This window comes from Balaenoptera borealis (assembly GCF_965194805.1).
Source record: "Balaenoptera borealis genome assembly, chromosome: 2".
NCBI lineage: Eukaryota > Metazoa > Chordata > Mammalia > Artiodactyla > Balaenopteridae > Balaenoptera > Balaenoptera borealis.
Window position 1 is genome coordinate 183,398,654 of NC_138867.1, and position 23,323 is coordinate 183,421,976.

At 57.4% G+C, this 23,323-nt stretch overlaps 2 protein-coding genes and 1 long non-coding RNA gene across 12 annotated transcripts; 2 read left to right on the forward strand and 1 right to left on the reverse strand.

Annotated features, from left to right (window-relative positions):
* The first annotated feature begins 176 nt into the window (after window positions 1–176).
* MRPL54 (mitochondrial ribosomal protein L54) lies at window positions 177–3,267 on the forward strand. The gene is made up of 3 exons (XM_082381846.1): window positions 177–339; window positions 988–1,144; window positions 1,791–3,267. The coding sequence occupies exons 1-3, from the start codon at window positions 222–224 to the stop codon at window positions 1,921–1,923; spliced, it is 408 nt and encodes a 135-aa protein (XP_082237972.1). The 5' UTR covers window positions 177–221; the 3' UTR covers window positions 1,924–3,267.
* A 2,574-nt stretch (window positions 3,268–5,841) lies between these two features.
* On the reverse strand, window positions 5,842–17,495 carry MBD3 (methyl-CpG binding domain protein 3). 9 transcript variants are annotated; one of them, XR_014241769.1, is made up of 7 exons: window positions 16,726–16,971; window positions 11,068–11,227; window positions 10,375–10,512; window positions 9,420–9,510; window positions 8,797–8,974; window positions 7,250–7,619; window positions 5,842–7,208 (listed from the first exon to the last, which is right to left on the reverse strand). XR_014241769.1 is itself a non-coding variant. In XM_082381823.1 (6 exons), the coding sequence occupies exons 1-6, from the start codon at window positions 16,833–16,835 to the stop codon at window positions 7,427–7,429; spliced, it is 774 nt and encodes a 257-aa protein (XP_082237949.1). In that variant the 5' UTR covers window positions 16,836–16,973; the 3' UTR covers window positions 5,842–7,426. The 9 variants fall into 9 exon arrangements, 6 of the variants coding, with proteins under 6 accessions (XP_082237949.1, XP_082237947.1, XP_082237945.1 ...); XM_082381823.1 differs by having other exon boundaries at window positions 5,842–7,619; window positions 16,822–16,973; XM_082381821.1 differs by having other exon boundaries at window positions 5,842–7,619; window positions 10,375–10,473; window positions 16,726–16,973.
* A 200-nt stretch (window positions 17,496–17,695) lies between these two features.
* LOC309624128 lies at window positions 17,696–22,656 on the forward strand. 2 transcript variants are annotated; one of them, XR_014241775.1, is made up of 3 exons: window positions 17,696–17,897; window positions 18,726–18,787; window positions 19,246–22,656. It is a non-coding gene; the product is annotated as an uncharacterized lncRNA (long non-coding RNA). The 2 variants fall into 2 exon arrangements; XR_014241776.1 differs by having other exon boundaries at window positions 19,256–22,656.
* The last annotated feature ends 667 nt before the right edge of the window (window positions 22,657–23,323 follow it).

Consider the following 23,323-nt stretch of genomic DNA (forward strand, 5'->3'; position numbering starts at 1 on the left):
GTGATAAGTAACTGAAGGGCAATAAGTCGGACATCCTTTGGAAGTCGCCTCGTGCAGTACCTGGGGGTATCTACAAAAGTTTAAAGAAATCACAATTAACGTATGCTTACGGCCGGAATACTACATTTCCCATAGATCTCTAGGAGCCTACAACTCCCAAAGCACCCCTCGGCCGCAGACGTCCTCCGGAAACGTGCACGTGCAGACGGCCGGCATACGTCATGGCGGCCAGGCGCTTCTTCAGTGCTACGTGGAGCTCGGCCGGCTGGCGGGTTCGGGAGCTCCCGAACCCCGCCGCTTCTGTAAGACTCCATGTACGAGATTATGCCAAGAGACCGGGTGAGCTGGGTTAGGAGGGACCAAGATGGGAATGGTAGGGACATTGGGGAGTTGGTAGTGCGCAAGCGCTGGTTGGGGAGGCACGTCCTAGAGTCAGCGCGCAAGCGTAGAGGCAGACGCTAAGCTATATGCGCAGGCGCAGTTTGAGGTACTTAAGGCGCTATTGGACTCAGCGCGCAGGCCCAAGTTTTTGTTTTTGTTTTTTTTTTATGTGGGGGCGGGGGTAGGAGTAGGTCGTGAACTTGGGTCCCTATGACGTTTCTGCCTCCAAATCAGTCACCTTTGGCAGGTTACCACCAGAAATTGGGACCCACCTAAGTATTAAAACCAAAACAAGGTTATTTAAATTTTCTCTGGATACAGCCTTGCCCGATCTCCTTTGTTGAAAGGAGGGATTTGGCAGACGTGAGGTTTTAAAGACACAGAGCAGCCAGCGGAGGCTCTTTCTTCGTGAGATAAACAGAAGGAATGAAAATGGGATTGAAGAGGAATGACTTGGTTACTCTGAATATCAGTGTCATTTAATGCAGTATCCGTGTCCCAGTTAAAATCATTTTGAATGCAGCAGACAGGGTCCAGCCAGGGCAGAAAGGGACGGCTGGCCTCCCGAAGGTGGAGCTGGGCTGAAATGATTCTCCCCCACCGTAGTCATTAAGGGGGGCAAAGGCGCTGTGGTCGGTGAGGCCCTGAAGGACCCAGAGGTGTGTACAGACCCCGTCCGGCTCACCACGCACGCCATGGGTGTCAACATCTACAAGGAGGGCCAGGATGTGGTCCTGAAGCCGGATTCCGAGTATCCAGAGTGGTGAGTGGGCCAGGACTGGGTAAAGAGGGCCTGGCTAACCAAATCTGAGGATCCGGGATGGCTTCCCTGGGGAGGTGGTGTGTGAGTCAAGACCTGAGTGGGTGGACAGAGCTTTAGGGGTGGGCGGGAACAGCCAGTGCAAAGGCCCCAGGCAGAACTGCACCTGGTTTGTTAGTGGACCCCAGGAGGCAAGGTGGAGAGTAGGGGGAGACAGGGCAGGAACTTGATGGAGCCCAGCTTTCAGGGGGCTGCAGGGGGAATTTTGCTCTTGGCCCTGAGAGCAGTGGCAGGATGCAGAAGCCGTTGCCACGTGCCAATCCTTCAAGCTGGGGAAGGTTTAGAAAGGTTGAGCGAGTGGGTGGGGAGGCCTTAAAGGTGGGTAGGCGGCATGGACAAAGGCCAGGAGGCAGAAGGTTTGGTGTGCGCCCACCTCAGATCCCAGCGCCATTGGGATGGGGGCGCCCCCTTGTTCCACAACCCAGCACCCCCTTGTTCCATGTTCTCAGGGTGGGGAGGGAGTGCCCTGAGGTCAGGCGGTCCCCGTGGGACCCAGTCCTGCTGCTGCCCGTGCCCAGGGGGTCTGAGGTGGGGGAGCCGCGGGGAAGGGGGCTGCTCTGCAACCCCGACTCCACCCACTCCCCATCAGGCTGTTCCAGATGAACGTGGGCCCCCCCAAGAATCTGGAGGAGCTGGACCCCGAGACCCGGGAGTACTGGCGGCTGCTGCGGAAACACAACATCTGGCGCCACAACCGGCTGAGCAAGAACCAGAAGTTCTAGCGGGGGAAGGACCAGAGCACCCTGACCCTCCAGTGACCTGGAGGAGATGCGGTGGGTCGAGGGGTACCTCCCCCAGCCCACCCCCTGGACTTTTTATTTTCTGGAAAAACAGACTTCTCCGAGAACAGAGGAGACTACCCCCCTCACTGGGGTTACTGGGTGGCCCCTGCATTGAGGCTGAGTCAGGGCCCTGGGGGCCAATAAAGACTTCTTGGGGCAATTGTTGGCAGGCCCCAGATGCCTCTGGGTGTTGTCGCATGTCAGGGCCAGGAGGGACTTGGGGCAGGCAGTGGGGAGGTGGGCACTTCAGACCCAGTGGTCCCATGGCCCAGCCTCCACCCTCAATGATTGTTGGGCGTCTGCAGGTCCATCTTCTCCTCCCGGCCTCACTGAGCTGCTCACCCTCATTCCTGGAACTCCTAGCGTTGCCCAAGAGGCCCCAACCTCCATCCTCGAGGGGGAGGGTTTTCTAGCCAAGCTGCTCTGGGTTGCACTGGACTCACACCTGAATCAAGTCATCCGGAGCAGAAGAGAGTCTTTGTGAGCTTCAGGAACTGAAATGTCCAGGGGTAGGGTCTGACTTCAGGCACGGCTGGATCCAGGTGCTTCAGTATTCAGCTATGTGGCTTTCTCCATCTCTGGGTCCTTTTAACTCCAGTGGGTAGTTCCCTCGGGCAAGGGTGTCTCCAGGGCTTCTAGCTGACACCCCCTATCCAGTTCAGCGAGCCCAGCTAGAGGGAAGGGACTTCTCATTCCTTTCTGCCAGTGTCACAGGGGTTATCTTCATTGGCCAGTCACTTGAGCCGAGGGACCTGGGCCTACTCATCATTCTCCTGTCCATCCACCCCCACTGGTGCCCACCAGATTGAAGGAAGCTGGAGGACACACACAGTGCCAGGACCACACTGCTTGGGGGGCTGGACCAGGGCCCTCTCGCCCTCCAGGCTCCTCCAGAGCTGGACGGGTCGGGCAGGGCAGGGTCCCTGAGGCTAATTCTGTCTGGTCCCAGGAAAATGAGGGCCCTCATCCTCTTAGGAGGACTCTGCCAGGCAGATTACCCCACACCTGCCCTCACTGGTGGCCTGTTCTGGGCAGGCGGATCATCCCAACCCTTCCATGGTTCCCCATGGCTCTCGGTAGAAAGCGAAGTTGTAATGGCCACGGGCCTCCTCACTGTTCATCCAACACGCCAGGCATGGTGCTGCCCCTGGGCCCTCTGCCTGCGCCGCTCTTCCCCCGGATGTTCTCAAGGCTCCCTCTTTCACCTCCAGGCCTTTGCTCTGATGTTGCCTTCTCATTGACGCCTCCCCTGACTACCCTATTAAATTGCAACCCTGCCACACATTCCTGATCGCCCTTCCTGGTTTTATTTTTCTCCCAAGCACTTACCACCAGCAGATGTTTTATGTTTTACTTATTTATTTTTAAAATCATGGTTCTTGTCTCTCTCCCACTGGAGTGGCAGCTCCGCTAGGGCAGAGACTTTTCTCTGCTTTGTTCAGTCGTGTCCTCATCGTAAGTTGGGTGAGTGGATGGATGACTGGATGGATGGTTGGCCTGGCTGCTGCAGTGTAGACAACACACAGGCCATCGGGTTCATGTGTGAGGTGCCACCTGAGGTTGGAGGTGAGCAGGCCAGCTGAGAGCCCCAGTGGGCAGGTGATCTGGGTGTGAGGACCTAGAAGTGAAATTCCTGGAATGTCCTGGTACCTGTGGTAACTTCCTGGACAGAGCCTGGAGTGAGTGGGGTGCTGCCCCTGACCCCGCCTCACGGCACTTTCCTGACCCTGGCTGCCCCACCCCATAAGGAGGTGCCCTGTCATGTGGGCACTGGGCCAGCCCCAGGCAGCAGTGACACCCCATTCCTTGCCAGCTCCCCCCTCCCCCCAACCTGGAGTCCAGCTCAGCCCCGGGAAGGGCGGCCATGATGTCTTCGTGAGCAGGACCAACACCCCCCCATCCCATCCGAGCAGGTGGGGCCCCAGGACGGTCCTTGGAGGCTCCCAGGGGGCGGTGTTTTCCACCGAGTCCAGCCTCGGCTGTGGCTCATCTCAGGTGGGGTTGGCAGGGACGTGGTCAAGGACAGACTCTGGGCTGCAGGGGACAAGTGTCTGCTCAAACTGACTTAAGCAGAAGAGGGAATCCACTGGCTCAAAGTGCAAAGTGTGGGCGGGGATGAGGTCCTGGGGAGGCCCCCCTCGCGGCTCGGGTTCCTCTGTGCTGAGCGGCCTCACTCTTCTGAGCAGATCTGTTTGCGCAGCGGCGGCTCGTACTCTCCCAGTTCCAAGTCCCGGGGGAAACGGAATTTCTTTTCCCAAACGGTTTCAACAAAAAGTCGTGGGCCTGACAGCACCCGTGTCCCCTGCATTGGCAGGTGGATTCTTAACCACTGCGCCACCAGGGAAGCCCTGTGTGGTCAATTTTTGACAAGACTTACCTGATGTTACAGGTGTCCCCCACCCCCGCCCCCGCCAAGGCTCAGAACCCGTGTTCTAGACGGTGTGGATGGAGATGTTCCCCATTGCTCTGTCCGGTCATGGCCGCCAGCCCCATGTGGCCAGGACAGATGAGGAGAGCAATGTGTAATTTGTTGTCACCAGTTTGAACTTCCCAGCCACATGTGGCTGGCGGGGGGTCCCACTGGACTGTTCCAGAAACCGGAGCTGGCCCCTCTGCTCCAGCTGATCTTGCTGCCTCTTCTCTGACCGGGAAACTCCCAACTTGTCACCAGGCATCGTTGCCTCCGGTCACCTCCACCTCCCTCGCTCTGCAAACCCGATGCATCCTGAGCTTGGCCAGTTCTAGGGCTTCTGTAGCAGCTGTTCGTTCCCCTTGAGGGGACAGTGGGGACAAAGCCCAAGAGGCTGGAATGAGCTGGGGGTGAAAGAAGAAATGGTGGAAGCTGAGGCCATGTGGCTAGGGGCAGCCTCGACAAGACAGGAAAACTTGTCTTCAGGCTTTGTACCCCGAAGTCACCCTGGGACCTGAGGACGTGTCACCTCATGGGGCAGAGGGGACTTTGCAGGAGGGATTAAGTTAAGACCCCTGAGATGAGGAGGACCCTGGATTCCCCGGGGGGCCCAGTGTCATCCCAGGGTCCTTATAAGAGGGAGGCGGGAGGGTCAGAGGCCGAGAGAGACGGGAGATGCTGCGCTGCTGGCTGTGAGGATGCAGGAGGGGCCGCGAGCCAGGGATGCGGCGCCTCTAGAAGCTGGAAAAGGCGGGAACCGCTGCTCCCCTGGAGCCTCCGGAAGGACCGGCCCTGCCCACGCCTGTGAGACCCACACAGTAGGGGTGAGGAGGGGGTCCAGGCAAGCTGGGGAGGGATCCTGCTCCCCCTGGGTAAGGCAGACCCTCTGCTGCCTGCAAATAACAGGCTGGGGTGCCTGGGCAGGTGAGGGACCAGGGTTCTCCCAGCTCCCGTGCCCTGGCTTTGGGTCGGGAGAAAAGCCAGCAATGACCACCCGACCAGGGGTGGCGGGGCAGCTGGAGAGGGGGCCTGTGTGGCCGATGTCCTAGCACCCCCTCCCCAGCCACTTGTCAGCACCGGCCCGGGCCTGCAGGGTCAGCTCAGCCGCACCCTCTCCCCTGCCCCTGCGCTGGCCGCGAGGAGCCCCCACTGAGCTCCCGGCGCGGACCCCACTGACGGGTCCTCGTCTCTCCCAGGAAGGACGTGGGCGCCCAGGTGTGCCGGCCTTCTGGAAGCCTCCACACCCAGCTCTCACGCCAACACTGCCGGGGCCCGAGCGTCAGGAGGCCCCACTTGGGGCCATGGGAAGCCCGCCTGCCTGGGAGAGGCCAGGGGTCTGCCATCCTCTCCCATCCCCCAACCCAGGGCAGGATGATGAACTTCAGCACAGGCAGGCTCCCAGCGCTGTGACACGAAAACTGGGATTCCGATAAACCAAGGCCCCAGACTACGCTCGCCCGACACGCTTTATTCAACACCGCCCACAGGAGCCTCCCTCGGGGCCGCGGCCTCTGTGGAGGGGCCTTCCTGGGGCCCGTGAGGGCCTGGCCCCAGGCAGTGTCACTGCGGCCTCTGCGGCCCTCAGGGCTTTGTGCTTCGACTGGACTTGGAAGGATGCAGCCAGCCCGACCTCCTGGGCCAGCGTCCTTGCAGGGAGTGGGCAGCGAGTCTCAGCCCCGAGGGGCTCCCACTGCCACTGTCGCCCCGCCGGGCAGGCCACGGCAGCCCAGGGTGTCTGGCCAAACGAGGCAGCAACCCAGGTCCCTCCCGACAGTCACGGCCACAGGTGTGGCAGGGCTGGGACAGGGCTGGCGGTCCCTGGGGCCGCACCGGCCCAGGGTTCGTGTCTCCAGGCTGATGGAGGGGCTGGGGGCCACCCCAAGGGCATTCCTGGGGCTGAGGGAAGGGGGCTGGCCCGGGGTCCACTCAGGGTAGCTCCCAGTCCTGCGTGCCCTGCCCGGTCCTGCGTGCGCCAGCTCCCCTGGCCCGGGGCACTTGCTGCAGGGAGGGACAGCACGACTCTGACCGCCTCCAAACCCCATGCTCCACAGAGGCCGCTGCCCAGGCCCAGCCAGGAAATGCGCCTGGGATGGGGATGCAGAGGCCCCAGGTGGTGGGAGGCCCCACACCTGCCGGATCAGCGCCACTGTCCCTGATCTATGGGGCAAGACCGAGGCCTGGAGGTCAGCCGATGGCAGCGCTGGCCTGGAGCCTGGCCTGAGTCCGGCCGTGAGCAGTTAGTCCTCTGTCCACGGCGCCGACCATCAGGCTGGGCTGGGCTGCAGACAGCGAGGTCTTCAGGCGCTGAGGCCTGAGTTCCCGTCCGTGTGCAACAGACAGAAGGTTAAGCAGCTACGTGGACATCGGCCTCGCCTCTACCATGGGTTTTACTGAAGGAAAATGTCCGGGTTGTGCCATTTGCTCTTGGGAGCGCTGTGCCCGCCGGGTGGGCCCCGGGGAGCCGTCGTGCATCCCCTTCTGGAAGGGCTGACGGGCAGTCTGGGACACCGTCCCTCACGTGTGCAGGTCGGGAGGGGAGACTGCTCCGCAAGTGTTTCTCCAGCCCCGCGGGGAGCCTCGCAGGCGGCCCAGTGGCAGCTGTCCTGTGCGAGAGGTCCAGGGCAGCAGCCACGGGGACCAGGCTGGCCCGAGTCCAGCGTGGAGCCATGACCCCAAGGAGCAGCTATGGGGGGTCCATCGGGCGAGAGGCCGTCCTTCAGCCGTGTCCCCGTGGCCCAGGGGAGGGGACACGCCTGGGCAGGGTGAGGGCCGAGTCTGCAGGTGGCCCCATGCAGGAGTCTGCAGGTGGCCGAGTCTGCAGGCCGAGTCTGCAGGTGGCCCACGGGCGGGTGGGACAGAGAGGGCGCCATCAGTGCCTGGCGGGCCGTCCTCCTTGAAGACAGGTGCTCTCGGGAGGCGCCCGGCCCAGCACTGCTGCCACTGGCACAAGGCAGGTCCCAGGGACCCGGACCACCCCTCACCCGTGGTCGCTACCCGCGCGAGCTGGAGCCTGGGACCCGGCCAGTGCCCGCTCTAGACGTGCTCCATCTCCTGGTCCTGGTCGGGCCCCTCCTCCTGGTCCTCGTCATCCTCATCCTCGTCGGCGCCCACCCTGTCCAGCGGCGCCTCGCCGTCCCGGGCCAGCTCCTCCACGTGGGCCAGCATGTCGGCCATCAGCGCCTCCTCCAGCCGCTTGCGGACCTGCTGTACCAGCTCCTCCTGCCTCCTGGGGACACAGGAAGACCCGCTGGCCAGGGCACGTCCCATCTCTGGGGAGACGGGGGTGCTGCGGGCGCCCCGTCCAGACTGATGCCCCCGCCCCTGGCCCCAGCACAGCCCGCAGGCCTTCCCCAAATCAGCACCGCTGAGAGGGCGGCTGCCGGCCTGGGCCAAGGACCCCTGTCCCCTCCCTGCCGCCTCTACGCTGCCCCCCTCAGCACGGGGACCTGATTCTGTGCCTGTCGCTCCCCACCACTGGCCACAAGTCCCTCCTCCCGGCAGGACCACAGCCACTGCCACTGCTGGACCTGACACCTGCGGTTCCCACCTCACTGACTTTCTATTTCTGCAAGTTGTGCTTTAAAGATCTGCCTGGACTTTTCAGACAGTCGTGTTCTTTTCCTGCCCTTTCCCTAGGGATGAGCCCTGTGCATACACGTATGTGTACGCGCACACGTGTATGTGTGTACGTGTACGTGTACATGCATGTGTATACGTGTGCGCATACGTGCAGTGCATGCGTGCATGCGTAGTGTGTGTGTACCTATGTACGTGCATCTGTGTGTGTGTACGTGTGTACACGTGTGTGTGGTCTCACCGCTGTGTCCTCGCCTCTCTCGGGGCACAGGGCTGCCCTCTCACACCCACCTGGCTTTTACCTGCAGTCCCGAGACGTCCCCCCACAGTACTCGAGGTGCGGCTGCTCTGCCTTCCAGCCCCTCCTGTGGGTTCCTAAGCCCCCCGCCTTCTCCCAACCTCAGCTGTGCACTGATGTTTCAAAGCTGAATACGACCCATGTTCTACCCTCTCAGCACCTCTAGATGTTTCCTGCCCAGGAGCCACTTCCAACCACCTTCCAGGAGGCCCTCCCAGACAGCTCCACCCACACCCGGACACCACCCATGGGGTCCTGGCCAAGCGCAGGCCCAGCATCCAGGACCCGGGACGCGTCCCGCTTCCCCTCAGCCCACCCTGCCCGGTCCTGTGTGCGCCAGCGCCCCCTGACCCAGGGCCTCACAGCCCACGTGCAGCCCCGCTCAGGGGAGCCGTCGCGGGGCCAAGAGCCCCGTCCTCTCCCGCCCCCGCAGGCTGCCCCACCCCCCAGGCGCCCGCCTGTCTGAACCGAGCCCTCCCCCGGCCACTTCCACATCACACCTGGACACTGGCCGGGGGGGGGGGGCTACCTGATGTCCTCGTCGGTCACCATGAAGGCCTTGCAGAGCGGCTGGGCTGTGTTGAGCCACACCCCGGGGTTCTTCTCCACGGCGGCTGAGAGCTGCCCGGTGATGGGCATGGTGCTGGTGTGCAGGGCGCTGGCGATGGCCGAGAGCAGCGTCTCATCCGTGCAGCCGGGACCCACGCCTGCCGGGCAAGGGAGGGTGGTCGCCGTGGGCACCAGCCTTGCCCCCTCAGCCCCGATTTCATCCTGAACCTCCCTTTACAGCCGGCCCTGCCCGGTCCTGCGTGCGCCAGGGTCTCACAGCCCACGGGCAGCCCTGCTCAGGGCCAGGAGCCCCGCCCCCCAGGAGTCTCCCTGTCTGAATCGAGCCCTCCCCGGCCATTTCCATGTCACACCCGGACGCTGGAAGGGGGCGATCACTCCCACGAAGTACAGGCAGACAGCTACCCTCTCAGGGACAGCAGGGATGCTTTTATGGCGCGGCAGGGAAACCAGACCCCCAAGTGTTTTCAGGACCCCGTGACCAGACGTGGCCCCAGCGTCAAGTGCAGCCCGGCTGGCCCCAGGCTGGGGGAGCACGGGCCTCATTCCTCCTCCATCTCCCCCCGCCCCCCGGCAGGGGGTCACCTTGCAAGCCCTTGGGGAGGTCCATGGTCTTCACGAGCTCCTCTGCGATGTCAAAGGCATTCAGGCCGCTCAGCTTCTTCTCCCAGAAGAGCTGCCGCCACACAGACAGACGTCAGGCCGACAGGATGGCCAGGCCACCTGCTCCCACAGCAGGCGACCCTAGGCGGCCGGGATGGGGGTCTCAGTGTGACCTCTGACCCCCACACTTGCTGGGGCTGCTCGCGCCCCAGGGTCCTCGCAGGGCAGAGAAACCCCAAGCCCCGTTTCCGGCAGGATGAAGACCCAGGATGTCAGATGCGCCATCGGACAGTCTGTGGCTCCCCTTCACCCTGGAGTTGGGGGTTGGGAGGTCCAACCTCCACCCCAGGCCGAGCCACGGGCCCAGGGCAACAGCCCCGGCCGACCCCTGCCACAGCCCGAGCAAGCGCTGTCCGTGGGCACCGCCCGGTGCAGACAGGGGACCCAGGAGCCCCCGGATGGGCAACAAGCTCACACCCTCGACTGCACCTCCAGACTCTGGGGAGGGGGGCGACAGGCAGCCCCACAGGTTTCTGACCTGTTACCTAGAGGGCTCCAACCCAAACGGCACGGCACCCAGGGTGGCTGCCCATGGCGGGGCCCATGCCCTGCAGGGTCCCTGAGCGTCTCCCCCTCTGACGGCCACGGCCCCCTGCTCTGGCCTAACACCTCCACAGCCCACTATCTACCGGGAGTTCGTAAAGATGCATGAAAACGCGGCTAAGGCTCAGTTTTTGGAAAACAGATCACAAAACTGCATTTGTGGGATCTTATCAATCTGTCCAAGACAGTGGCCGGCCCGAGGAGGCCCAGCATACGCGTGTCGGGCGCTGGTGCCCGCAGGACCATGCCCCGGGGTGATGGCTCCTGACCGTGGCGCTGGGGCCTGGGGCCCACGGACTCAGCTCTGAAGAGCGGACCAAGTGCCGCAGCTCACCTGACGGGGCTGCTCTACGGCCTTCTGCGGGTCGCTCTTCACCTTGTTGCTGGGGTGGTTGGTGATCTTGGTCACTGGCTGCTTGAAGATGGACGCCGTCTGCCTGACCGGGAGGGCCGTGTTCAGGTCGGGCTTGCCCTGCAGGGTCGGGCGGGGTCCTCAGCGGGCTTTCCCCGTCAGCGAGAAAGCCGTGCCCCACAAGGGGCTTCGGGGAACAGGCCCCGGTCACCAGCACACCGCGTGGTACCCACGGATCCAGAGGTAACACCAAGCCCAGGCCCAGCTGCTTCGCTGCCCTCGGTGCGGCCGTAGCGGGGGCTCCAGACACACACGTGCCCCCTCTCACCACCCCCCGCTGTCCCTCTCACCTCCCGTGCCTCGTTCTCCGCAGAGCACGGGCCTGGGGGCGCCCTGGCCACCTCTGTTCTGCAGCCGGGCCAGGGAACAAAGTCCCCCGAACACGCGTCCATCAGAGACCCGCAGACACATTGGTCACCAGGCGCCCAAGTGTGGACCATGGCCGAGCCGCCTCCCAGGTCCCATGCCCGAGCCTCTCCTGGGGACAGATGACGGGTGGTTTCCTGTCTTCTTTCTGCTTTTCCACAGCTGCTGAGCTTCCCCCGGTGAGTAGCTAGGCCTCTAACTCCAGGATGGGGGGTGAGCCCTACCCAGCAGCGGTCGGCGTGGGCTCACCTTGACCTGGCTCGGGGAGTCGTAGCGCACCCGCTGCCGGCTCTTGTTCATCTTTCCCATCAGCATCTTGCCCGTGCGGAAGTCGAAGGTGCTCAGGTCCATGGAGCCGCCCAGGTAGCGCGCCAGCTGGGGCTTGCTCCGGAACTTCTTCCCGCTCGGGCTGCGGACACAGCGCGGTCAGCAGAGGAGGGGGCCGGGGGGAGGGCCAGGCCGGGCCGGTCCACCCTCTCCCCAGCACAGCAGATGCCGAGGCCGAGAGCAGGGATGGACGCCCCGACCTTCGGAAGGATGGGGCCCAGCCCTGGGAGCCTGGCTGGAGTTTCTGGAACATTCCAGAAACAGAATCTGGCCGTGTTCTTGAGAAAAGACCCAAGGATAGCAGGTCCATTACAGCATTATGGACCTGTCCTGGGCGGGGCTGGGCTGTAAAACCTCAGTGTTGGGGCCGGGACACCAAAGAGCTGCCCAGGCAGGACCTGCTGGGAAAGCCTGAAACCTGGCTGTGAAGCTCTGCGATCCTGCTCACCCCATGGACCAGCGCAGGGGACTCGCCTTTCTAGGAAAAGCTAACGCCAACCTCTAGCTGCCGTGCAGACTCAGAGCTCACGCTACAGGTGACCAGAACGGGACCCAGTGAACATTAATGATGACACGTCCCCGGGCATGGGGACTCCTGCAGCCACTCTGGGAAACAGTCTGGCAGTTCCTCTAATGGTTAAACAGCAATTCCACCCCTAAGTATCCAAGAGAAATCAAAACACATGTCGACATAATAACTTACACCTAATTACTCACAGCAGCATGACTCACTGCGCAGAGTGAAAACAGCCCAGATGTCCCTCCACACACGGGAGCATCTCTCAGCCATGAAAAGGAGAGAAGCCCTGACACTCGCTGCAACGTGAATGGACCCTGAGAACACGATGCTCAGTGAGAGAAGCCAGACACAGAAGGACACACAGAGTGTGATTCCATTGATGGGAAACGTCCAGGACAGGCAGATCCAGACAGAGAGAGTGGGTTCCTGGTTGTCAGGGACTGGGGCTTCTCTTAGGGGTTACGGAATGTTCTGGAATTAGAGGTGATGGTTGCACAGCCCTGAATGTACTAGGAACCAGTGAGTGGCACACATGAAGCCTCCAGCAGGCCTGGCACCCGTCTAGGACGTCCCTGTCACTCTCCATCTGAGGCTAACAAGGGCCTGCACTTTGCTGATCTCCCCTGAGGGCCTCTAGGCTGAGCCTGAATTCAAGCCAGCACACGCCCGCCCCCTCCAGGTGTCCCTGGGCACTGCGGACAAGTGGCAAAAGCGGGAAGAGTGGAACCCATTCCCGCCCCACCAGGGCCTCACCTGGGTCAGGGCCAGCCCCACCACCTTGGGTTCTGAGACCCCCGTGGACTCTTCTGGAAGATCCATTTTTCCGTTATGCTCTGTGCTGGCTGACGTGAACGGAGTCTACGTGCCTGGAGCAGCGGAAAGGACCCTGAGTCCCGACTCTGGCTCCAACTATGGCCACAAAGAGGGCCAGGACCCTGACAAGCACTCGCCAGCACTTCCTGGCCTCCAGTCACCCCACCTGCTGCTGTTCTGCTTTAAAAAAATGCATAAGGACAGGGAAACAGAAATGCAGAACTGTAGATTAGGGGCTGGGGAGCAGGGCTAAGGGCAGAGATAGTTAAAGGTCTAGGGCTCTTCTGGGGGGAGGAAAAGGCTCTAGCTTTGACCGTGGTGGTGGCTGCAGCTACCTGTGAATTGTACGCTTTACACGGGTGAACAGTACGGCATGTGACTCCTACCTCGATAAAGCTGTCACAAAAGAGAACGCAAGACAGAGAGTGGATGGGGGCTACGAGGAGCTGGGGAGCTAATGGACACAGGGCTCATTCTGGGGTGATGAGAACGTTCCAGAACTAAAGAGTGGTGATGGGTGCATGAAAACTGCTGAATTGGACACTTTTAAAGACTGAATCGTATGGAATGTGAACTATACCTCAATTTTAAAAACAGGTTTTGCAGATCTGTATTGGGACAGAAAAATGTCTGAGTTGTTTTATCCAATGAAAGAAAAAAACTTCTGTAGTAAAACCACACGTGTAGAACAAAAATGAGCACTGCGGCCTTTCTACGGAAACAGGCCTAGCCGGTGGAGTAGACAGGTAGCCAGAAGCCGGGCGGAGGGCAGCCCTCGGCTGAGTCGCTGAGTCGGTGGGACCCTGAAGCACTGGGGCCGTCATGGGGATGGAGCCAGCACCAAGCGTGGAGCCCAGGGCCTGGGCCGGATGCAGGGCTGTATGAGGGGTGATGAGCGGGTGTTGACCCCAGGCCTATAAGGAGGCTTGTAACCCAAGATGCCCAGTGAGGCCCAAACAGCAAGATGAAGCTGGTTCTGGCCAAGCTGAGCCCACTGCCCAAGGAAGGGGGGGGGGGGTCAACCTGCCGAGCACCTCCTGCTTTCCTGAGTATTTGCACCTTTAAAATGACCTCTGGGGTCTTCCCTGGTGGCGCAGTGATTAAGAATCTGCCTGCCAATGCAGGCGACACGGGCTCGAGCCCTGGTCCGGGAAGATCCCACATGCTGCAGAGCAACTAAGCCCGTGCGCCACAACTACAGAGCCTGCGCTGTAGAGCCCGTGAGCCACAACTACTGAGCCCGCGTGCCACAACTACTGAAGCCCACGCACCTAGAGCCCACGCTCCACAATGAGAAGCCAACGCAATGAGAAGCCCACACACAGCAACAAAGAATAGCCCCACTCGACGCAACTAAAGAAAGCCCGCGTGCAGCAACGAAGACCCAACGCAGCCAAAAGTAAATAAATAAAATTAATTTATTTATTAATTTATTAAAAAAAAAAAAAAAAAAAGACCTCTGGGACTTCCCTGGTTGTCCAGTGGTTTAAGCCTCCACGCTCCCAATGCAGGGGGCGTGGGTTCTATCCCTTGTCAGGGAACTAGGATCCTGCATGCTGCAATGGTGCAGCCAAAAAAAAAAAAAAAAAAAAAGCTCCGGTAAGTCCTCTCTATTCCACGCACCCCAAAGAATGACGCTAACTTCCAAGTCCTCAACTTCTTGCCTGGATTGTAAATGTCAGGCAGGGAGATGATTTTTCCAAAGTAAATGCTCGGCTGTAACCAGATGCTCCGCCCCCATCTCCCAGTCCTGAGGGCCAGGTCGCCAAGCTGGAAGGGCGTGTGGGTGAGTCCTACAGAACGGTCTGTGAGGTCACTCCACCTCTCCTTCAAAGAACACACTGGCTCTCTCCCACTCTCTGGACTAGCAAACCAAGGTTCCACATCCCTAGGGGCAGGGCTAAGATCCAAGGACAGGTCTGTCTGACTCAACAGCACTGGAGACCTGCCTTCCCTCTGCATTAAGGAACCAGGAAGGGACTTCCCTGGTGGTCCAGCGGTTAAGACTCCACGCTCCCAATGCAGGGGGTCCAGGTTCAATCCCTGGTTAGGGAACTAGATCCTTATCCCGCAACTAAAAGATCCCACATGCCACAACTACAGATCCCGCAAGCAACAACGAAGATTCCACGTGCCACAACTAAGACCTAGTGCAGCCAGATAAATAAATATTAAAAAAAAAAAAAAAAAAAAAGAGAGAACCAGGGAAATCCATCTGTGCTCCCTGCTTAGTCACCTGGCTCGGCATCGGGTGGTGAGAAGGCCAAGGGTCCACATTCCAGAAAACATATCACATCCCCCCCAGACCTCCGACCTGCTGGGACAGGGTAGGTCACCCACACCAGAGACCTGGGAGTGGCACTGGACCCCGCACCCCGCATCCTGTCTCAGGCCCTCACCTCTCATTGGAGCCGTGGGAAACCTGAAATTCCATCTGTCCAGCCCCAGTTTGGAGCCCTTCCCTACCACCAGACCCCTATGCTCGGGGGCGGGGCCTTGGAGCGGTGTCCCACTTGACAGAAGCCCGGAGAGGTTCCCAGGCAGGTGGGGACAAGAGGTGAGGCGATGACGGGCTGGGGCCCTCTAGCCACGCTGGCCCTGGTTCAGCTCCTGAGCCTCCTCACAGGCTGCTGGCGCTGCCTGGACTCTCCTCCTGGCTCCACTGCCAGGGCTCAGCTCTGTGCTGCCTCCCCAGACAAGCCCTCACTGACCGGCCACCAGCTCGACCAGGCACTCCCATCATCTGCCCCTCACAGACCCTTACATCTCTCTGCATATGTCATCACCTGTTAACTATGAAAGCAACGGGGTGATGGCTGGGGCACCAGCTGTCACCCAGGAGGGGAGGGCCCAGGTCTCACTCCCAGCTGAATGGCCAGGACAGACACCCAGCATGTGCTGCAGAGGCGTCTGTTAAATTAACAAAGGACTAGAGGAACACAGATCTGCCTCAGTCTTTAGACCTAAAAGGAAGAAGTGAGAACACAAGTGTGCTCAGAATTAAATGAGGAGAGGTGGTGAGAGGCCTCTTCACGCACCCAGAAGGAAGCTTTTCTTAACAGCCAGCGAGGGAGTGACGTCACAGACAGCCGCAGTGAGGGGGAATACACACGTTTCCCTAAGAGATACCGATCGTAACCCCACTATTTCATGCTTGACATTACGGGACCCCAGCCAATTACAGTACACACTGGAGGGCCACCAGCACTCTTTGGACACTAGAACCTGAGCTTGTCCTGGATGAGCTGCCATCCTTACCCTGCTCACTTCCTTCACTCCTCCCAAAACGGGGACAGCAAAGGCCCAGGACCTGCTGCACACCCCCCAACACCTGGCAGGCATTCAACACGTGGCAGGTGTCCCGCCTGCCTTTCTTTTGTCAGAGTTCTAAAGCAAAGGGGAGGGAGCCATCAAGCCTGGCTCAGAAACAAAAGCATCTTCCACCAGTCAGGAGAAGAAAAAAAAAAAAAAAAAAGGAAGGAAAAGGCAAACAGCAGGTGGTTGACGGTCTGGGGCTGGGCTTCCAGCCGCCTACTGATTCTGTTTCACTGGGGGGGTGGGGTGTCCCTGCCACCTCTCTCAGGCCAAGGGCAGCCCTCTCTCCAGTTTGGGTGAGTGAAGCTCACAAAGGCCGCGTCCCCGGTCTGGCGACTGGAGAGGCCACTACCCACGGTGCCCAAGGATGGGGGAGGGGCGGCTCTTAAAAGACACGCATCTCCAGGACCAGGCCACCCTGTGAAGGGCCCAAGAACCTGCATCCCTAGGCAGCCCTCCCTAGTCCCCCAGAGCGAACCCTGCTCCCTGAAACCCGGGATCCCCACCCGACCCAGGCTGCGCGCGGCCCCAGGAGCGCCCCACGAGGACCAAAGGGACAGCCCAGCCCCCACCCCCGCCTCCCAGCGGCGTCTGGCCCGCGCCGGGGTGCCCCTTGCCCAGCCAGCCGCTTCGCCGCGGCCGCCGAACAAAGGCCGCCACCAGCCCGGTGCCGGTCCCAGGGCCATGTGGCTGCGAGGGGAGCGCAAGCACACTGAGCGAGGGCTTCGCCGGGCACGCACGCGCACTGGGCTCGGGCCCGTCGGGCACGCACGCGCACTGGGCCAAGCGCCCGCCGCGCGCCGGCACGCACGCACGCACGCACAACGCACGCGCGGGGCCCAGGCCGCGGCCCGGGTCGAGGCGCCCAGGCCGCCGCAGAGGCCGCTGGGAGGCGCCCGTTGGGGCCCTGCCCGGCCGGCACGTTCATTCACCTATAGTAAAAGACATCCCTGTGGCCGGCCGACAGCCCCGACCTTCTGGGCACTTCTTCCCTCTCCCAGCCCTGCGGGAGCGCCGGGCACTCCCACCTCTTCCGCTCCATCGCGCCCGGCTCCTCGGCCCGCCGCCGCCGCTGCCGCCCGGACCCCCACTCGCCGCCGCCGCCGCCGCCTCAGCTGCCTCCGCCGCTGCCGCCGCCACTTGCCGCGGCTGTTCCGGCCCGTGGGCCTCCGCCCTCCGCCCCCAGCCGGGCGCGCGCCGGCTTTGCCGCCCTTTCGGCCCCCTCCCCGCGCTCGCCAGCCCCCGCTCGGGGGGCCCGCTCCGCCCACCCGCCCGCGCGCGGGGCCCCGTGCTGCGCAGGCGCCGCGCAGGTCCCGCCCCTCGGCGGCGGCGCCAATCAGCGCGCGGCCTGAAGGTGGGGCTTGTGGCGGCACGCTGCGCGTCAGCTCCGCGCCTGCGCCCTGGGCCGCCCGCAAGTGGCTGGTGGCCCCTGCTTGCCGCTGCGCTGTTCGCCTTGGTCTCTCTCCTGCGCCTCCTCCGAGGCCCCGTCTGTGTCCCGGGATGCCCGTCCAGTGCCGGACCGCCATCCCGCCGCCTCCCTGGTCTCGTCACTGGCATCCGCGTTTAGGGTCATTGTCGGTGACCACCCACCTCCACACCCCAAGGCCCACCCGACGCTTTAATGACATCTCGGAATCCGGCCCCCTCTTCCCGCCTCCTCCTTAGTCCATCCGCTTTCTGTCTCCTGGGGCTCCAGTCCCTTACTTGGGAATCTCCCGTCCCCCCCGTCTTGTGTCCCCTTCCCCTCCCCCAGGCCCTCTCCTGCCTGCCCTGCTCCCCCAGGACAGAGCCTGGCCGGCCCAGGGCAGGTACTTCAGAAAAGACTGCTGAGTGAGTGGCCGGAGCTGTGGGCAGTGCCAGGAGCGGGCTGGGCCTCCCGACGGGCCTGTCCTGGCGTCGGGTCCCTGGGGGAGGGGAGGCTACGGGTGGGAAGGCCCTGGGCTCCCCCGAGGGCAACAGGCCTGGGCCGCGCACCTGGAGCTCCCTGCAGGTGTCTTCGCAGCCTTGGGGCCGCCCAGGTCCCTGCTCTAGTTGGAGGCGGGGCTTGGGCGGGACACCGAAGACCATGGCCCACAGGTGTCACTTGTTTATATTAAGTCCCCGGGTAAGTGCAACTTCTCAATTTCTTACGTCCCTTTCCCTCCTGGGTTCCCCAAGGGGTAGCTGGGCTGCTCTCCCACAGACAAAGGGCATCGTGGCCGGGGAGGCACCCTGATCGGCGAGCGGTCACCCCGTTACAAAGCTGGTTCGGGGCACTGGATGCCTGTGTGCAGGTCAGGCCCAAACCCAGGGCTCCAGGACCTGGCCTTCCACAGAGGGCAGTGCTGGTCGCTGTTGTGTTTTCTCCCAGCGTGTGCGACTTCGTTTTCATTTAAAAATCAAAGTTGCAAAGATAGATGCGTGCATTGTAATCAGTGAAAGCACGTGAAGACGCTTAAAGGAAAAAGTTGTCAGCCTTCCTGTGACAGGAGACCCCAGCACCACCCCAGCCCTGCTTTTACTTCTCTTGAGTGCACACCCAGAGCTGGAATTACTGGATCACGTGGCGATCCTATATTTTAAATTTTTGTTTTTGTTTTTGTTCATTTTTTGAGAAGGGCAAAACATTAATATATTTTTTGGTAACTTTTATACAGTTTTCAAAGTGTGCTTTCCATTTACAGTTATTACCAAATATTGGCAATATTGCTCATGTCCTACAGTACATCCCTGAGCCAATCTTACACCCAACAGTTTGTACCTCCCACCCCCGACCTCCCACCCCCGACCCCTATCTTGCCCCTCTCCCCCTCCACTGGTAACCACTAGTTTGTTCTCTGTATCTGTGAGTCTGCTTCTTTTTTGTTATGTTCACTAGTTTGCTGTATTTTTTAGATTCCATAGATGACCAGTATCATACAGTATTTATCTTTGTCTGACTTATTTCACTTAGCGTAATACCTTCCAAATCCATCCATGTTGATGCAAATGGAAAAATTTCCTTCTTTTTTATAGGTGAGTAATATTCTATTATATATATGTGCCACATCTTTATCCATTCATCTGTCGCTGGACACTTAGGTTGTTTCCATGTCTTGGCTATTGTAAATAGTGCTGCTCTGAACACTGGGGTGCATGTATCTTTTTGAATTAGTGTTTTTGTTTCTTTTGGATATATACCCAGGAGTGGAATTGCTGGGTCATATGGTACTTCTATTTTTAGTTTTTGCAGAAATGTCCTTACTATTCTCCATAGTGGCTGCACCAATTTACAGTCCCACCGACAGTGTAGGAGGGTTCCCTTTTCTCCACAACATTCTCACCAACATTTTTTATTTGTAGACTTTTAGATAATAGTCATTCTGACAGGTGTGAGGTGGTACCTTATTGTGATTTTGATTGGCATTTGTCTGATGATTAGTGATGCTGAGCATCTTTTCATGTGCCTGTTGCCCTATGTTTAATTTTTTGAGGAACTGCCAGACTGTTGTCCACTGTGGCTGCCCCATTTCCCATTCCCACCAGCAGCGAACAAAGGCTCTGATTTCTCCACATCCTCCATTGTTATTTTCTGGGTTTTGACAGTCGTATACCCATGGACGTGTGGTGTTGGATTTGACCTCATGGTTGGATGATGGAAATGCAACGCCTCCACCTCAAGAACCAGCCCCGCCGGTCTCACTTGCTTCTCAGGGAATCTGACCCCCTCGGGCCCAGGCTGACCCCACAGCATAGACAGTGGGTCTCTGGGTGTTACTTGGCCCGAGCCAAGGACTGTCCTCGAGGGACTGGTCCAGAGGCCTGACCGGGAGGGTGGCCGTGACCCAGGGTGCTGGTGGCAGACGCAGAGACGAGAGGCCAGGAGGCCTGGATGGGAGGGACGGGGGCTGCCCAGCTCCTCTCCCGTTGGGCTGGGCGCTGCTCCTTTGAAATAAACTCTTTGCCCAGGCCTGCTGGCCCAGTCCCCAAGCAGACGTCTTGTCCTGCCCGTCTCCACAAGGTGAAAGATAGAAATTAAACCAGGAGGTGCCATGTGAGGACCTTGAAAAGACTTTCGGAGGCAGGGTCTCTCTCCCCTGCAACTGCTCCCGTCGGGGCCAGTACATTCTCTGCGGGGTCATCGTGGGCACTGTGGGGTGTGGAGCAGCATCCCTGGCCCCACCCACTCATGCCAGGAGCCCCCCCTGAGTCGTGACAACCACAAATGTCCCCAGCCAAGCGTTCCTGCAAGCTAATATGAGGCATTCATGGCACTTACCTTGGGCAGAAAATTTAGTGGGCGCCAGAAACTTCAAGATTAATGGCAGTTAATGCAATATTTTAACAATCCGAAATGAATGCAAAAAATCCATGATGAACAAAATGTCAAAAATTTTTTAAATTTTAATGAAGTATATAGTTAGTTGATTTACAATGTTGTGTTTAATTTCCGCTATACAGCAAAGTGACTCAGTCATACATATATATATTCTTTTTCATATTCTTTTCCATTATGGTTTATCACAAGATATGGAATGTATTTCCCTATGCTATATAGTAGGACCTTGCTATTTATCCATTCTGTATAAAATAGTTTGCATCTGCTAATCCCAAACTCCCACTCCATCCCTCCCCACCCTTGGCAATCACAAGTTTGTTCCTCTGTGTCTGTCTGTTTTTGTTTTGTAGATATGTTCATTTGTGTTGTATTTTAGATTCCACATATAAGTGGTATCATATGGTATTTGTCTTTTCTTTCTGACTTACTTAGTATGACAGTCTCTAGTTGCATCCCTGTTGGCTGCAAATGGCATTATTCTTTTTGATGGCTGAGTAGTATTCCATTGTATATGTACCAAACTTCTTTATCCATTCATCTGTCGATGGACATTTATGTTACTTCCGTGTCTTGGCAATTGTACATAATGCTGCTATGAACATTGGGGTGCCTGTAACTTTTTAAATGATAGTTTTGTCTGGTATATGCCCAGGAGTGGGATTGCTGGATCATATGGCAATTCTATTTTTTGTTTTTTTTGGCCACGCCATGCGGCTTGTGGGATCTTAGTTCCCCGACCAGGGATTGAACCAGGGCCCTTGGCAGTGAAAGCACGGAGTCCTAACCACTGGACTGCCAGGAAATTCCCTATTTTTAGTTTTTTAAGGAACCTCCGTACTGTTCTCCATAGTGGCTGTACCAATTTACATTCCCACCAACAGTGTAGGAGGGTTCCCTTTTCTCCGCACCCTCTCCAGCATTTATTATTTGTAGACTTTTTAATGATGGCCATTCTGACTGGTGTGAGGTGGTAACTCACTGTGGTTTTGATTTTCATTTCTCTAATAATTAGCGATGTTAAGCATCTTTTCATGTGCCTATTGGCCATCTTTGGAGAACTATCTATTTAGGTCTTCTGCCCATTTTTTGATTGGACTGTTTTTTTTGTTATTGAATTGTAGGAGCTATTTATATACAAAATGTAAAAAATTTAAATACAGATTGAACAGTACTGTGCCATTTTAAAGTGAGACAAAATGAGGAAGATATGCCCTTTATACATTTTTTAAAGCAATATTTACTGAACACCAACCTAGTACAAGACATTGTAGGAAGATATTTTTATTTTATTTATTTAGTATTTTATTTTATTTTATTATTTTATTTTATTTTTTGGCCGCTCAGCGCAGCATGTGGGATCTTAGTTCCCCGACCAGGGATCGAACCCACACCCCCTGCATTGGAAGCAGAGAGTCTTAACCACTGGACCGCCAGGGAAGTCCCCCTTTATACAATAAGTTTTTATGTAGTTTTTGATGGTTAACTTTCCCCTCCCTGAACACTGAAGTGGTTGAAAAAGTATTGAAATGTTGAAAAGGAGTTGTATGAGAACTCACAGAAGTTTAAGCCTAAATATTGTACTTAATCCGAACCTGAAGTTATTAGAATTTTACTTTTTTGGCTTTCACAAAAGCAAACTCAGATATTTTCATTAAAACCATTAGCCATTACAAAAATACATAACTCATGTACAGGGGCTCACATTTCCTTTTGTTTCAGGCTTTGATGGGGGGCTGTGGGACTGTCCACATCTGCATGAGTTAGAAATTTTATTTTTAAAATTGAGTAACTTATCTCAGAATCCGTCACTTATAGGTATTTAAGTGGCATCTATTCATTTATGTATGAAATAACATCACTCCACAGATATTGTTATAATGGCAAATGACAGGAAATGAATGTCCTTTGCTAATAGACTGGTTAGTAAATGTTGGTACCAGGCAGCCATTTAAAAACTGAGGACGCTGTGTGTTTCTTTTCTGTTTAATTGAATTGTAGATTTATAATGTGTTAGTTTCAGGTGTACAGCAAAGTGATTCAGTTATACACATGCATGTATATTTTTTCATATTTTTTCATTATGGTTTATTATAAGATATTGACTATAGTTCCCTGTGCTATACAGTAGGTTCTTGTTGTTTATCTGTTTATAGTAGTGTGTGTATGTTAATCCCAAACTCCTAATTTATCCCTCCCTTCCCCCCTTTCCCCTTTGGTAACCAGAAGTTTGTTTTCTGTCTGTGAGCCTATTTGTTTTGTAAATAAGTTCATTTGTATCATCTTTTTAGATTCCACATATAAGTGATATCATATGATATTTGTCTTTGGCTGGCTGACTTCACTTAGTATGATGATCTCTAGGTCCATCCATGTTGCTGCAAATGGCAATACTTCATCCTTTTTTATGGCTGAGTAATAGTCCACTGTGTATATGTACCACATTATCCATTCCTCTGTCAATGGACATTGAGGTTGCTTCCATGCCTTGGCTATTGTAACTAGTGCTGCTATGAACATTGGGGTCCATGTATCTTTTAATACATTTATTTATTTATTTATTTATTTATTTATGGCCGCGTTGGGTCTTTGTTGCTGCGCACGGGCTTTCTCTAGTTGCGGCGAGTGGGGGCTACTCTTGCGGTGTGTGGGCTTCTCATTGCAGTGGCTTCTCTTATTGTGGAGCACGGGCTCTAGGCACGTGGGCTTCAGTAGTTGTGGCTCGCGGGCTCTAAAGCGCAGGCTCAGTAGTTGTGGCGCACAGGCTTAGTTGCTCCGCGACATGTGGGATCTTCCCAGACCAGGGCTCAAACCCGTGTCCCCTGCATTGGCAGGTGGATTCTTAACCACTGCGCCACCAGGGAAGCCCTCCATGTATCTTTTTGAATTAGAGTTTTCATCTTTTCCAGATATATGCCTAAGAGTGGAATCACTGGATCATATGGTAATTCTATTTTTAGTTTTTTAAGGAACCTCCAAACTGTTCTCCATAGTGGCTGCACCAGTTTACATCCCTACCAACAGTGTAGGAGGGTTCCCTTTTCTCCACACCCTTTCCAGCATTTATTTGCAGACTTTAAAAAAAATATTTATTTATTTGGCTGCTTTGGGTCTTAGTTGCGGCACGCAGGATCTTTCTTTGCAGGCTTCTGGTTGGGGCACACAGGCTTAGTTGTCCCGCAGCATGTGGGATCCTAGTTCCCCGAACTAAGATCAAACCTGCAACCCCTGCGTTG